At 33.5% G+C, this 16,235-nt stretch overlaps 1 protein-coding gene across 1 annotated transcript in view; it reads left to right on the top strand.

Moving 5' to 3' along the window:
* Positions 1–298: 298 nt before the first annotated feature.
* LOC129229214 (uncharacterized) overlaps positions 299–16,235 on the top strand; it is a 52,561-nt gene continuing 36,624 nt past the window's right edge. Inside the window, exon 1 of the mRNA XM_054863475.1 lies at positions 299–394. Within this exon, the coding sequence (XP_054719450.1) occupies positions 329–394 (66 nt within the window). The 5' untranslated portion in view covers positions 299–328. The remainder of the gene's footprint in view (positions 395–16,235) is intronic.

The following is a 16,235-nucleotide window of genomic DNA, read 5'->3' as shown; positions in this document are numbered from 1 at the left end:
CTAGCTACTACAAATAGCTTAACCGAAGGCATGATCAAGTTCTGTAGTGCTTAAGGCACTGTTGCGTGCGGCCATTTTCAACGCAACAGCTGATGGCTATTCTCGATGCCTCCGTTGTAAAATAATGTTCGTTGTTTTTTTCGGACAAGTGTGACGCACGCGGAAAAGTGGGACTCTTGTGTGTGAGTGTGCTTGTCATTGTGTAACGAGGGAGGCTTTCCTAAAGAAAAGGAAAACGGAAGCTGGTCGTTCCGCTCTGTCGAGCGGGCAGAAAACACAGCGAGGGCGGATTACTCGACATCGCCGTCAGTCGACACCCAGAAAGGGAATGGCGAGGGATCAGTATACTCCACAGGTGGACGAGCCTGTTTCGTTCGTCGATGGACCGCCGCCAGTAAGTGCACTTTCCATCTTTCACCAACTCGAACTTTAAACTTTGCCGAAGAAGGAGATTTTTGGAATTTGGAAGGTCACGGTGACCTATCATCGGGGACCCCCTCGCGAAAAGGAGAAGAGTTAGAAGTTTGACGTGTGTGTGTCTGTATCTGTCTGTGGCATCGTAGCTCGTGAACCACGGGTGTCCCCCTTTCAGCAAGGGCGAGCCCCCTAAATATCGCAAACCCCCCAAACGCAAGAGCCCCCCCCTCCAAAAAAAGAAAAATGACCCTCAAAAATTTCAATGACGCAGTCTGCGCCATGCCCCCCCCCCCCACCAGGTGGGCGCACCTGCGGAAACTGATTAAGCAATTTTGAAAGGGTTTTTTTTTTCTCTCGAAAGGTGACTTAATCGAGGGTGTTCTTAGCTTGGTGTCATCTTTGTTAGACTTTAATTACCGGAGATATTAATTAAAAGCGGAATTAGCATTGTTTTGTAATTTCAGAAGTGAAAACTTACTTGTGCATTTAAAATATTGGTACGAATCGAACAAACGAATTTTTCTGTGTAAGATGAAATTGATTTTTAACTTCCAAGTAATGTAGAGCTGGAATTATTCCATGTGTTGATTAATTTGAAACAAAAATCTAAGCCTTTCAATTCACGCTATTGGTTGCAATTTTATTGTCCGCAGACAATCACGGAAGCTTAATGAATAAAATATTTACCACTTGCTGTTTTTTATTTGTTAATGCATAAAACTCTGGTAATTAATTTTAATTTTTAAGCAATGCCTTTAAAGTGATTTTCATTTTTTCCTCTTGATTCTGTAATATTAATCTAATTAAGTATTCCCAACTCCAATAAACTATAGGGGGCGCTGCAGCCACTGTCAAATGGCGGATGAAAAAGAAACAAACACACGCCGAAAGTTATAACTTGCTTTTACGCTTAGTGAAGGACAGTAATTTTTCATCGTGTTTGTGGGAAGCTTTCTTTTCTATTTTTCAGAAATTGCATTACACCATAAACTGTCTGAAGCCTGTAATTTACCCTAGAGAAAACACGTGGAATGGAATGTTTTACCTTTTTCTTTAGTATTGTTAATCACCGCAAGGTAGCGTATTCGAGCTCTGGAGTTGCGAATACTGTTTTTGTGACTTCACGTTATACATATTAGTTTCCGAATGTTTTTTTTTTTTTTTTTTAATGAAATTCCACAACATCTTGCTTTAATATAAGTCTGCGCATTGTTTTCCATTGTCAATTTGCTCATTACTTCTATGAAAAACGTGCACTTAAATGTGTGTCATGCTTTGATTTACTTTTGCAGTGCATTGTAAAGCCAATTATAATGTACCTGCTGCGGATTGGTGTACACCGTCTTCGGCGATATGCTTTAGGTTCTTCACCCCTTCTTGCCAAATGTGGCGGTATATTAAATAGTGAGCCGTACATTAATTTTCGGAGGGCGCACCTCTAGAACTACTCCATTCTCAATCTGCTGCGCTACTCTACTTTACCATAAATCATTCAATCACTTCCGCTTTAAACAGAAAAAGAGAGAAAATGTAAGTCATACGAAAAGAGAGGCCCTTGTTTTGCAGAGGTGAGAAAAATAAAAAACATAACCTTGAAAACAGAGAACCGAGAGTAGGTTTTGGCAAAGTGCCAATTTTCGGACCAGCATGCTTTCCTTTTTGAGGTAGAAACGGTCTTGAGAATTAGATTTCAATTAATATCTCCGCTAATTATAGTCGTAGAAAAACGAAATCTGCCTAAGAATGATGTCTGGAAAATTACGAATCTATCGATACCTGGTTCGAAGCTCCGTTTTCTGTTGTTCATCAGGAGTAGCGATTATATAGGTAGATAGATAGATACATAGATGTAACAACTTTTCATTATATTAGATTAAAATCTATAGACTTTCAATTTACTGAAAGCTATTCCATTAGAAATTTTAGAAGTGCATGAAAAATCTGACTTTTATATTTAAACAGTTAAATAATATAAAATCAATTTTTTAAACGTAATTATAAGCAGTTGCGATCTAAGCGAGTGATGCCCAACCTTTTCCCCCGAAGGTCACATTTCATATTCAAATAATTTTCGCGGATCAAAACAAATTTAAATTTTCAAAATATTTAAATTTTCCTAAATAGCATCCTCAGTAAAAGATGGTCAAGGGAAGAAAAATACAAACGAAGAATTGTTGTTATCATTACTTGATGCTTATTTTATTAATTGTATCTGTCTTACAGATACCAATTTTCGTATATTTGGCTCTGAAACTGACATTTGGGATGAGAAAAGTCTTTTCATTTGTAACATTGAACGAAACAGCGGGCCACACGGTTCAGTTTCGCGGGCTGCATGAGGTCCGCGAGCCATAGGTTGGACTCTGCTGGTATAAGCAATTAGCTTATACGGCGGACTAAAAGCAAAAATGAGATACATTAAAAAAAAATAAAACATTAACCATGCTTTTAACCAGTTTGTAACATTTAATGTGCTCAACAACTTTACACAACAATGTCATTTATAATGCGCATTATTGTATTCACAAGATTTCTCAACATCTAAACAAAACGACGGCATTGAATTTATTACGAGTTATCTTTCACACTGTTTTGTTATTTTCCACCATAATTAAAACAGGAGAAAAGTGTTTCTCGACCTCTAAAAGTCATGTAAGTTCAGAGGTTAAGTGCTTACTGGTTAGAAAACAAGAAACCAGATCCTTTTTTAAATTCCATTCATTTAAGAACAAATGGCAATGCCTTGATAACATGAGGCAGTATTTTCGAAGACGAACATGGACAGCAAAGAATGCCTTGTTGTTATCAAGCAATTCTTTACTTATTGCTGTCAGGATAGTTTTATTACTTGTTTTCTTCTTCACAAGTTCACACCGACTGACGTAAATCTTTCGCTTTAAAAAATAAAAACAGTAACTCATGTGACAATATGCTGCGGGTAGGGACGTTCGTGTGTAATTAGTATTAGTCATTCAGAATAATTTTGAGCAGGGTCTGATTAAGATGTTGACACGCCCAAGACCAAACAATTTTTCAAAGCAATTTTAACAATTTGAGGGCCATTTAAAAGTGGGAGCCCTAGGCCACTACAGTGAAACCTGTGTAAGTTGACCACTTGCGGTGCAGTACTTTGGTGGTCAACTTAGACAGGTGGTCAACTTATAAAGGGGGTAATGAATTTTTTTGTCATTTCTTGCACCATATATTCATTTTTTGACTAATTGACACTTACTCTTTCCGTTCAACTCACTTTCATTGTTTAACATTACTTTGAAACAATAATTTAAAATGTTATTCAAATATTTTTAGAGGTTATTTTCTCAGAATGATGTATAATGTGTCATGTAGAGGTTATTTTCTCAGAATGATGTATAATGTGTCATGTAGAGGTTATTTTCTCAGAATGGTGTATAATGTCTCATGTAAATTTAAAATTTCAGTAAATTGATCACAAAAAAAAAGAAAAAGAAAAAAAAAACATTGTCTATAACAATTTATTTGATATTAATAGTTCCTAAAAATTCATAGCTAATCCAAAATAATAAATTTTTCGCTTATTTTTTTTTTCTTCTCATATACATTTAATACATTTATAACCATGATGATCTACTTTTCAACAAAATAACTCCTTATTGAAGTTTGGCGCACTTATTAGACACGAGTTTTGGAAATTCCATATGTGTCAGCTAATTTTCTCTGGATTTCTCCCTTCTCAATTAATTTTAATATTTCATACTTTTTATCAATCTCAAGTTCAACTAACTTTCTTTTGAAGCCATTTTATATAAAACTATAACACAAAGAGCAACAAGCTGAACTCTCATAGTTCTAAAAGGCAGTTGAAAATGAAAATGTCCTATTTCTTAATCCCTTGCACCAGAAATATTTCAATGCAAGTAACTTTTTCTCTAGCACAATTCCAATGTTGCCACAAAATATTGCAACTGGAAAAAAAAAATACTTTTCTACTGACACATATTTTCATTGAACAGAGAGTACAAAAGGTAATCTCAAATAGAACAGCAAAAGAAAAACAAGTTTGGAGAATAAAGGGTTCTTAGTAGTTGACATGTGGTTAAACTCACAAGGAGATTTAGTTATGCTGCTGTTTTATTTAGTTGGTAAAATGCTGGTCTGGCATCAAAAATATTCTTGGAAAGGTTTGTTGGTTTTAAAAAATAAACCAAGTGGTCAACTTACAAAGGATTTTTTACAATACTCCAAACCAAATCTGGGGTACATGAGTGGTCAAGATAGACAGGTGGTCAAGATAGAAAGGTGGTCAAGTTACAGAGGTTTTCCTTCATTATATATACAAGATAGGACTAATTCCGTTCCTGACAAAAGCGGTCCAACATAGACAGGTGGTCAACTTACAAAGGTGGTCAACTTTACAGGTTTTACTATACCTAGTTCGCTTGTTCAGTAATCAGATCCTGATTTTGAGCCATGCCTGTTGACTTTACACTACGGATGCACCGATCAATCATCAGTAATCGGTAATCTGCCATTTTTCACCGATTAATCAGGGGTGCCCACCTAGGGGAGAGGGGCCATGACGCTGACTGTGCCATTAAATTTTTATTTGGGGGAGGGTTCAGGGCTATTTTCCCCTTTTTTTGGAGGAGCAGTCTTTGCGATATTTAGAGGGGGGGTGCGCATTTGCTCTTAGGGAGGGGGGCACCTCTGGATTAATCGACCTCAGAAATATGTTAATTAAAACTACTTTAAGTATGCTTAGAAGTAGAAACTTTGCTGAAAGGATTCAAAAAGAAATAGATATAATTTCATGCTGACATTGTATTTAAAAAATTATACTTAAAATATACATAGAATTACAAAAGGTTAAATCATTCACTTTTATTGATAAAATGCGGTTTTTTCTTCTTTTTGAGCAATCACGAATTGCTTATTTCCTCACTTGACCAAAGTTGATGCTTCTCTGGCTTTTCAGATTGCCATCACGACGAGAATAAGCTAACTCGTTGTTTTGAGGAGTCGGAGTCTAAGACTTTTACGGAGTCGGTCGTTATCTCTCCGTGTCTTAATTTACGCTACGGAGTCAGAGTCGGAGTCTAATTTTGCGATTCAGGAGTCGGAGGCCCTAAAATTCTAGGAGTTGGAGTCGGGAGTTGATCATTAAGGGCTTGGTCTTAAGTTTGGGACCTTTATTGACTTTTATTTTCCCCATAGGCGCTAATGTTAAGGGTTTTGAACTGTTTAAAATTGAATGGAAAATTGTTGAAATCAAAAAGATATTTTCTATACATGTTTTTCATCGAGAGCTTTTTACAACAAAGTTTGTTTGAAGAAATTTCGCCCCTTTGTGCAGAATTCATATTTGACTTAAATTTCTCTGAGAGGCGCTAATGCTAAGTTTTTTGTATTGTACAAAATTGAACGAAAAAGTGTTCAAATCAAAAATTGAAATATGAGAATAAGGTGTCCTCGCCGAGATCTTTCGAACAAAGAAACATTTGTAATCGGACTATTCACTCAAAATTTATTGGGCGGGGGGGGGGGGGGGGACAGACAGACAGCCCGACCGACCGTTTTCCCCCATCTCAATACCCTACTTTCCAATTTTTAATTTTCCGATAGTTATTTAACTATTTTATTTATTTTTCGCTTTTTTTTTTAGTTTTTCGCGATGTTTTCAAGATGCATTAAGCCTTCTTTCATGCTTTTTTTCTTCTTTCTCTGACTTTTACTGGGAAAGTAGGCTAAAACGGATGAACAAGTGAATAAAAATGAAAAAAGTACTTTTTTCTGATTCCTTCAAATTTAAGTGCAATCTTAAAATATTAGTAAGGAATGTTAAAAATATATTTTTAAAAAGAATGAATAAATAAAATATAAATGATGGCTTCATAGGGACAGCTCGCTGACTTATGTGTTTACATTTCTAACATTTTTAAATCAAATTATCATCATGAAATTTATTGTTCAGTGGATAGTGTAGATAAATGTATGAATCGCTGAAATATTTTTCAAACAGAAAAGTTAAAATAGAGAGAGAAAGTTAGAGATTTCAAATGTTGTAGGGTTGAAAGTCACACCCGTAGTTTTTTTGTGTTTAAAGGTTGAGAAACGAAAAGGAAGTAAAACTTTATCAAGAGATTCGAGAAGCGTGATATATTAAATTAAAAAAATAATAAATAAATAAAAAACGTTATCTAAGGATAACTCTGTAAAAGACTAATTAAATTTAAAATGTAAGTATTTTCTACTGAAGCTACAAACGTTCGTATTTCAAACCAATAAAGGAGACGTAAAATGTAACTATGAAAACTATAGATATAAAATTAAAAATTTAAAAAAAACCCCGACTGAGTTGCAAATTTTAGAATTGAGAGGAAAATTTGAAAATCCTTTTGAAAGTCTCATACTATTCGCAACTCCAATAAACTATAGGGGGCGCTGCAGTCACTGTCTAATGGCGGATGGAAAAGGTAAAACAAACAAATGCTGTAACTTATAACTAGCTTTGACGCTTAGTGACTGACAGTAATTTTTTATCATGTTTGTGAGAAGCTTTCTTTTCTATTCTTCTGAAATTACATTACACCACATACTGTCTGAAGCCTGTAATTTACCCCCAAAGAAAACATGTGGAATGGAATGTTTTACCTTTTTCTTTAGTATTGTTAATCACCGCAAGGTAGCGTATTCGAGCTCTGGAGTTGCGGATTAAAAATCAATTACAAGTATACAAATAGAAACTGGCAACAGTTTAAAACTTTAAATCATTGCTTTTAATTTCCTTGTCGTTCAACAATGAATTCGATTACCAATCGCGTGATTAAAGACTTAGCCCTATTTAAAATACGCTTTAAAAAGCGTTATAATTCGAATTCTATAAAACATGGATGTTCCAAACATATTCTATGAGACGCAAAAAAAATCTCTTTTATTTTTGGTACTAAATTTTAAAAAAAATAAATATGTTTTCACTGCAAAAATCGCGAAAAAAACCTTTTAGAGGTATTCAATTAATATCTTTGCTAATTAATGTCATCTGAAGACGCAACCTAGCTAAGAACACTCTGATCAACTCTCCTTTCGAACATTTTTTTTTTTTTCAAAATCGGTCCATCCGTTTAGGGGGCTAGAGTGCCATAGACAGATACACACACACACGTCAAACTTATAACCCCCTTCCTTTGTGTGTCGGGGGTTAAAAAAACCAAAATGTTCCACGATCTTTGGAAAGACAAATTTGAAGGAGGGTTTCTCCCCAGCATTTTATTCAAAACAACTAAAGAATGGACGTAGCCTTGGAACATGGAGAAATGAAGTATCTGAACCTAATCTTTTTTTTTTAGACGTCGTCGCAGTTGGAGTAAAAATTGTAATTTTATCACTTCAATTTCGGAAAAATTCCAAGGAGAGTCTCCCCATCTCCTTTCTATTAACATCATTAAAGATCGTTTAAAATTGTGTTTTGGGAACTTCAATTTATAAACATTTCCGGAAGAGAAAAAACGAACCCTATTGCTCAGAGTTCATAAATCCCATCATTTCCCCCTAAAGTTAACCAAAAAAATGACCTATAAATCATTTTAATTCTTGATTTTCGAAAACTTTCTTAGGGAAGGCCTCTGATCTTCCCTCACTAACAGTAGTGAAGATCGTATGGAACTGCGTTTCTTTAACTTCAATTTCAGAAGAAAAAAAAAAATCTCGGTAAGAGTTCTGAATTCCATCCCTTCCCATAATGACATCAAAGATGGTGAACAGTTGCGTTTGTAAGACATCAATATCGAAAAAATTTCGAAGGAAGGCTTTTGAACTACCTCAAATCTAATATCATCCAAGACCGTCTTAAATTTCGTTTTTTGGAACTTCAATATCAAAAAAATGCAGGATAAAAAGATCCTAAACCACAACTTTTCACTACCAAAAACGGTCTTTAACTACATTTTTATGACTTCAATTTCGAAAAATTTATGGGGAAGGCAAACCTCCCTTCTCCCTAATGCGCCTGAAGATCGTCTAAAATTGTGTTTTTAGGACTACAATTTAAAAATTTTCAGGGGGTGGACCCTCAGCCCCCCCCCCCTTTACAACACGAATATTATATTTAAGACGGGGGGGGGGGAGAATACAGATCATATCCACAATGCTCTTTCTCCGCATTTATAACAATATTCTCCTGATTTTAATCTTGACATGCCTAGTGCTCATATTCTAGTAATAAAGTGCAATTTTTAGCAAAGGTCATATTAGTGGATCATTCCACGTTTAGTAAAGCCAATTTAAGAGCCTCATAGAATCCACCATTCATTTTCTGACATAAATACAATTTGAATAATATGTAAAAATTCATGTAAAATTTAAACGAAGCACAAAAGTTCCCATTCAAAGTAAGTACTGGGCGTTTTTAATGCAGCATTTTCAAAAATTAATTTAAACATTTTTTATAGTGATTTATTTCCCTAAGATTGAGACCCAAGTTTCGCTTTAGTAATACTGTATTTCCCCGAGAACAAACCAAACAACTTTACGGCATAAAAGCTTACAATTAGAGGTGCGACATCGATGACAAAATATCGATGTCAGAAATCGAAACATCGATGGTATTAATACAACGGCCAAAAAATATCGATATTTTCAAACATCGATCTTTTTTTTTATCAATATATAACATACATTTTTGAATATACCACACTACAGACTTATATATATGATAATCTCTAACAAATGTTTCTTAATGGATCAGTGAATTCTTTTGGCATTGCGTCAATTCGTTAAATTATAGTTATTATTTCAGAAATTTCTAACTAGTAAAGCCAATAATATATATATATATATATATATATATATATATATATATATATATATATATATATATATATATATATATATATATATATATATATATATATATATATATATATATATATATATATATATATTCCAATTCGCAAAATCCTTCCAATTTGCAAAAATGTTCAAAATCAGATAGAGAGTTAGGATGTTGAAAGTTTGAAGTAAAAATAAAAATGAGTCAAAAAAATTCAAAATTTAACTTTTTATACGAACCCCAGGTCTTGTAACTTATAATTATGGAAATAATCTCCGTTGAAAAACAATTCTAACACAAAAGTTTAAAATTAGTACGACCAATATTCATCGAGGTGTGAAACGCAGCATTTTGTACACCACTTTTCACTCGCCGTCAATAACACCTCTTGTGGGAAAATATAGCGGTTAACAAGAGTTTGAAATTATATGTGTTCATATAGTGTGGCTTTTCACATTGTTCGAGGTTTTGTCGTCTGTTTTTGCGTATATTACGGCATAACATTTGCATTTATTTTTGAATAAGAATGAAAAATATAAATACCTTGTTTTTCTTACTTTGACGACCTGTCATTCTTCTGAAAGGGTGGTAAGTTCCAATCTCACCTTTTGTATGGTCCCTTAAAACTTTAAACTCGAATATCTCTCTGAGTTTTGGTCGCACAAATGTCAAGTTTTTTGTGTAAGTAATATCTTTCAATGGAGATTATTTCCCTAAGTATAACTTAGGGGGCCTGGGGCCCGTATAAATAGTAAAATTTTGTATTTTTTGACTCATTTTTATTTTTGCTTCAAACTTTCAATATCTTAACTCTGCATCTGATTTTGAACATTTTTGCAATTGGAAGTACACACCTAGGACTAACGATTGCGAAAATAAAGGTCTTGCAGGTTAAAACGGAACACCCTGTATCTTACAACTATTATACAGTGGCTCCCAAAAGTGTTCGTACACCTACGACTTTCAATGAAATAGGCCATTATCCATTGGAAACAATTAATATTTCGGAATAGGTATTTTATTATAAGATCTATGATCTATTCTTAACAAAACTACATGAAAATTTTTAATAAAACATTAAAACATAATTTTTAAAAAATCAAAAACCAAAAATTGCCGGAAATTTTATCTCACAAAAATCTTCGTACACTTTGAAAAAATGTCAAAAAATTAGTAAATAATCTAACTTTTTACAAAGTTTTTATTTAGTAGAATATCATGCAGTATCAACAACAGCTTTTAAACCTATGGGAATAGATTTCATTGTTTTTTCTTTCTTTTTTTTTTTTTGTGCAATTTCTGAGTAAGTGTTCAGCCGCACTTCGAATCTTACTGTTTCTAGTTCGCTTTTCGTTTCAATGGTGTATTTTCGTAATCCAGCTACCAGATATCTCCAGATATGTTCCATTAAGTTTAAATCTGGCGATTGAGGAGATATTTCTAAGTTTAAGAACAATTTTTGAGGCACCAAACGCAAACGCGTGCTTCTTGTCGTTATCTTGATAAAAACAAAGTTGTTTCCGATTACCAAATTTTGGGCTAATAGTTTAAAATTGCTTTTTAAAATATTTAAATAAACAGAGTAATTCATTATTTCATCAAAAAAATCCAAATTTCCAAGTCCTGATGCTGTAATGCACCCTCACACTAGAACACCTTCACCGTCCTGATTAACTGATCCAACTAAGCTCCTAAATGAAATACCTCATTTTTTCTTCCATTTACAATTATACAACAATTTAATCCAAAGTGTTAAATTTATTTTCATCTATAAGTAAGACGTTGTTCCAAAACGTTTTGAGCTTATTTATCATTGATATTACGACGGAAAGCGTAAGCTTACTGTTTTTCGCACGAACAAGAAAATTTCTGCGGGAAGAGGTCCCATTTAATCCAGCTAATCAGAGAACTTGGCGAACAATTTTAGGTGAAAATTAAACGTAAAATGTTTCATTCAATTCTGCAGAAACTTTTTCAGCACTCAAATGTGTATTTTTCATAGTTTTTTTAAATGTAAACTTCCAATCCCGCATTGTTAACTTTGCCAGTTGACCTTTTCTTACCTTGTTTTCGATCCGATTCCTTTCTTTAAAGTATTTTATCAAGCACTTTACTATAGAATGGAATAAATTAACTAATTTAGAGACATTTTAAACCAGTTTACCGCTACTGTGGGGAAAGAATTCAACTTTCGAATGGTGTTTGTGGTTCTTTTCGAATACCAGCCATTTTAAATTAATAAGCACAATATTAAGGAATAAATACAGAAAAAATTAAAGCCAAATGACTTTTAAGGGTCAACACAATGCAAAAATAATAAAAAAACGACATGTGATGACTTTAATCATGAATTTATTCGAAAATATTTCAGTGTTCGATGACTTTTGTGGCGTATTTTTTCTCTTTCTATTCGTTTTTTGACAAATTTCAAAAATAAAATCTGGCAATATTTTGAAAAAACTACTGGGTTTTATTCAGAATGGCATAGGAATGGTGTGAAAAAAAATTGGACTTCATATTCGAATTCAGTTTTGCGTTATTTTAGTTTTACTGCGAAATTTCAAGGTGTACGAACACTTTTGGGAGCCACTGTATATGCGAAAGTTTGTCTGTAGGGATGTATGGATGTTTGTTACTCTTTCACGCAAAAACTACTGAATACTACCATTTGAATCCGACGAAGAGCTGTCGTTCTTGTCTTGTGTTGAGTCAAAAATGTATAGAACTGAGATCACGTTGTTTGTTGCTATAATTTTCTCATTACATAGACTAAAATTTACTTCGAGCTTTATTGGCGAAAAAAGAAATTGGCGGAATTTGGAAGGGGTTCGCAAGGGGGAAAAGATTGCATCTTACTACTATTATATATGCGAAAGTTTGTCTGTATGAATCTTACTACTATTATATATGCGAAAGTTTATCTGTATGGATGTATATGGATGTTTGTTACTCTTTCACGCAAAAACTACTGAATGGATTTTGATGAAACTTTACAATAATATAGCTTATGCATCGGAATAACAAATAGGGTAGTTTTCGTTCCGTTATGGGGGGCAAAACCTCCTTAGGGGGGCAATAAAACACAATTTTCGTATAAATTCTCTAATATGGGGATGAAAAAATACTTGCACATATTAACATTATATGTCCATCGAAAGCTCTGATTTTTCTGCTGAAGATGGCACCTGTTCGAAATTTCTAAGTATAATGAAAAACGAGTTATGAGCATTTTAGTTCCATGTTCAAAGGCTTTCCTCAACTCAATACAATATTTAGTGTATCATCTCAACTCCCTGTCGAAAGCGACTATTTGCTTTTCGTGATTGTTCAAGGCTTTTCTCAAGTCAAATCTTGAAGTAAGATTTTTGCACAAGATTGGCAAATAATACATGGATTTGGTTGATTATTTTCCATTTTAATGCAACTTTGAGGCAATTAATGGGGTTTTTTTTAAACTTATTTGTGTTGACTGGGTATTTAATTGATCAGCAGGAATCTAGCCAAACTTTTTTTGTGGAATTATTTCAATAGCTAAGGCATTTGGCATTTTTCTTCAACTGTCGCTCTTTTTGAAGCTAAAGACTAGGCAATATTGTTTCTAGGTTTTCACCGTGTAACCAAATATCGCCATTTCTTTAACATTTCTTTCTTTAAATTTGTTAACACTTAAGGTAATTCGCCAACTAAATTGAGCGAATCCATAAACAGCACAAAAACTTCCATTAGTCTTTGCACACAATTTCAAACAATTGCTAAATTTTTACTGTTTATTGGAAACATTTCGGGTAGCATCATTTTATAATCACCAGAAGTATCTCTGTATTTGGCGACTCTCTTTCTTCGATGAAAATTAGTAACACACAGTTTTACAAAGTGGGGAGGAGGAGTCTCATTTAAGGTATCCCAAAACGATTAACGCAAATTTAATAACTTTTTAAATCGCAGTAAGGGATTACGGGCAGCTACACTTTTTAAAAGTTTGTACTTCAAAAGAAATATAGAAAAGGATAGAAAAGAAAGAAAAAAAGATAAATCTTTTTAAACAAGTGAAGTTTAATTTTATATTTTGGAAATTCCTCAAATTTGTATATGCTTAAATATCGTTTTTTCGTTTCTAAAAGAGTACTATTTTTACTCCGGTAAAATAGTACTCTGGTGCAATGGTATTTTTACTCTGAACTTTTTCGTATTGTAATCAGGACCGTTTACGTTATTTAGAAACAGTTGATTTCCTTCTGGTGGGGATTTTAATGGTTTGATGTTCTGACTCTAAAGGGACATTATTAGAATCAGGATTTGTAGTGATTGTTGACCCTTTTTTGGGACGATTTCTACGATAAGAAGTTATACATTATATAATAATTTAGACTTCCGGTGTAGCGCTGGATGTTATATATTTGACGGAGATCGGGATTATAAGGGAACTGTTTCACTTTATTTAAGAATAGTTGACCTCACTCGAATTGGATTTGTTTGGGAATTACCCAAACTGACTTCTTTACAACTCCTGAACGTTTTCGTGATTTATTTTTTGTAATTTTTGGGTGTCTTCTCAGTTTTGCCGACATTTCATTTACTCCCCTTCCCCCTAATTTTCAGTTTTAATCATACCTTTCGATACATTTAAGGGGGCAGGCAATTCGAAATGTCAGCGAAACTAGAGACAAACAATTTTTCGGTAGCTATTTGATCTCTGCCTGTAATGACCATTAACTTGAATCAATTGAAAAAAGACTACATCAACGTGAGCGAAGCCGCGGGTAAAAGCTAGTATATATATATATATATATATATATATATATATATATATATATATATATATATATATATATATATATATATATATATATATATATATATATATATATATATATATATATATATATATCTTATTATATAAAAATCTTTTGTGCGGACGTTTGTCACCATAAGGCTTTTAAACGGCTGGACCGATTTTGATCAAATTTTTTGTGTGGAATTAAGTTGTGGCAAGCATGGTTTCGAAGCGCGATGGATCGAATCGGAAGCGTTTTTGTTAGTTAATTAACTAATTTAAACATTGGATGGTTATGTCTCCCAAATGGTTAATATTTATTTTAATCTATTGTTGAACGAGAACTGAAATATATTTAACCCATTGCCAAACGACAATAAGAAAACCAACTCTGCTTTTTGTAACGAAATTTCCTACTGTGATATGTCAATTGAGAATAGATAAAACGTAGAGAGAGAGAGAGAGTGAAGCCTTCATTTCTTAAAAGCAACGATTTTAGTTCCCGTGATATATTTTAAAGTAAAGTACTGGAAGGTTCACGCAAAACATGTGGGTAGAATTACGGTAACCGGGTCGCGGCGATAAATATTTCATTCTGGCAACCCGCTACCTTACCTTGGCGACGGAGCAATTTTGGTAACCCTACACCAAAGCTGATTTGCTGTTCGTTTGGCCAATCAGCCATTTCAGAATTCACCTTTACAAAATTGTAATTTATTTGTCCAATACATCTTTCTTTCTTTTTTTTTTTTTAATTCCGTGGAATAATATTTTAAATTTTCTCAAATGTGATTTTTTTCTGAAAATGGGCAACATATTGTATTTTTTCAATTTTTAGATCTTCGAAACATTTTACAAAATTTTACATCGCGAAATGTTTGTCACTTTTAACTTTTTTAAGTTATAGATTTGAAAAGTAGTTATTCATACCTTTTGGATACGTTTTTGGAATGTGTTCGCAGTAAGTTATTTCCTTCATGTTTTATTGTTATATCTTAAATTTAAAATTTATTAATTATCGTAATCACTTATTCCGTAAGTTAGAATTATAATTTTAGTTAGGATAACGTTCTCTGAATTCATATTTTGATATGATTAAACTTCTTTAGTAGATCGTTTTAAGTCTTAATTAAACAATAAGTATTTTTAATGGCTTTTTCTGAGATTATTTCGGACTAATGTCGTGTTCTATCCAATTTTTACGGTTGTTAAATTTCGGTAAAAATTTATGTCTCATTTTAATGTTCCTTAGGAAATTAAACATGTTGATAGAAAGTGTAACACCATATACGTCATGAAACTTTTCGTTCACATGCATCATATTTTATTTTTTTTTCCTATAGAAAAAAAAGGAGTTCAATATTACTGCAATGGGAACGTAAAGAGCAGTATCGGCAAATTTTTATTTAAAATTTTTTTTCGCATTTTCGTCATGGGTTGTACTTTAGCTTTCTTGTACAAGCTGCTTACTTACTTTCTATTGAAAAAACAAAAAGGTCAAATTCCATCATTTCGCTATTGTTAGTATCGAATCCAAAACACGTTTCTTTTTATGTCTCAAATATTCATCTTTGTAGATACTGCACTTGTATCTTCCCACGTTTAAGTTAACATCTTGAAAAAAGTTACCTCTCATTTGTCTTTTCTGCAAACTTTCTTTCAAAGTAAGAAAAATAATATAAGTAGTTCTATGTATAAAAAAAAAGGCTTAATCATTTGTTTCTTTCCATATTTTGCAATATTTTAAAAAGGAAAAAAGAATTTTAATGCTTTTTTTTCTTTACGGTTGCAATCACAAAAAAAAAAAAATAATAATAATAATTTGAATTTTTGGCATCTTGAATTCAAATTATGTTTTTCGCAATCACGAGCGTGTGTGTTTGTGTAGGCGCATGTGTGTGGGTGCGTGGGTGCGTAAGTGTATGTATGCATGTGTGTGAGTGAGTGTTGTGTACTTGCGTGTGCGTGTAGGTGTTCGTGTGTGTGTGTGTGTGTGTGGGCGTTCGTGTGTGTGTCTGTGTAGGCGTTCGTGTGTGTGTGTAGGCGTTCGTGTGTGTGTGTGTGTGTGTGTAGGCGTTCGTGTGTGTGTGTAGGCGTTCGTGTGTGTGTAGGCGTTCGTGTGTGTGTGTGTGTGTAGGCGTTCGTGTGTGTGTGTGTGTAGGCGTTCGTGTGTGTGGGACATGGACGCCACCGCCCAGCAAAAGTGGATTTCGGGGGACAGTGCTCAGGACCAGCCGC

Source organism: Uloborus diversus, chromosome 9 (assembly GCF_026930045.1).
Source record: "Uloborus diversus isolate 005 chromosome 9, Udiv.v.3.1, whole genome shotgun sequence".
Lineage (NCBI taxonomy): Eukaryota > Metazoa > Arthropoda > Arachnida > Araneae > Uloboridae > Uloborus > Uloborus diversus.
The sequence above is the reverse complement of the archived record's forward strand: the minus strand, read 5'-3'. Positions and strand labels throughout refer to the sequence as shown.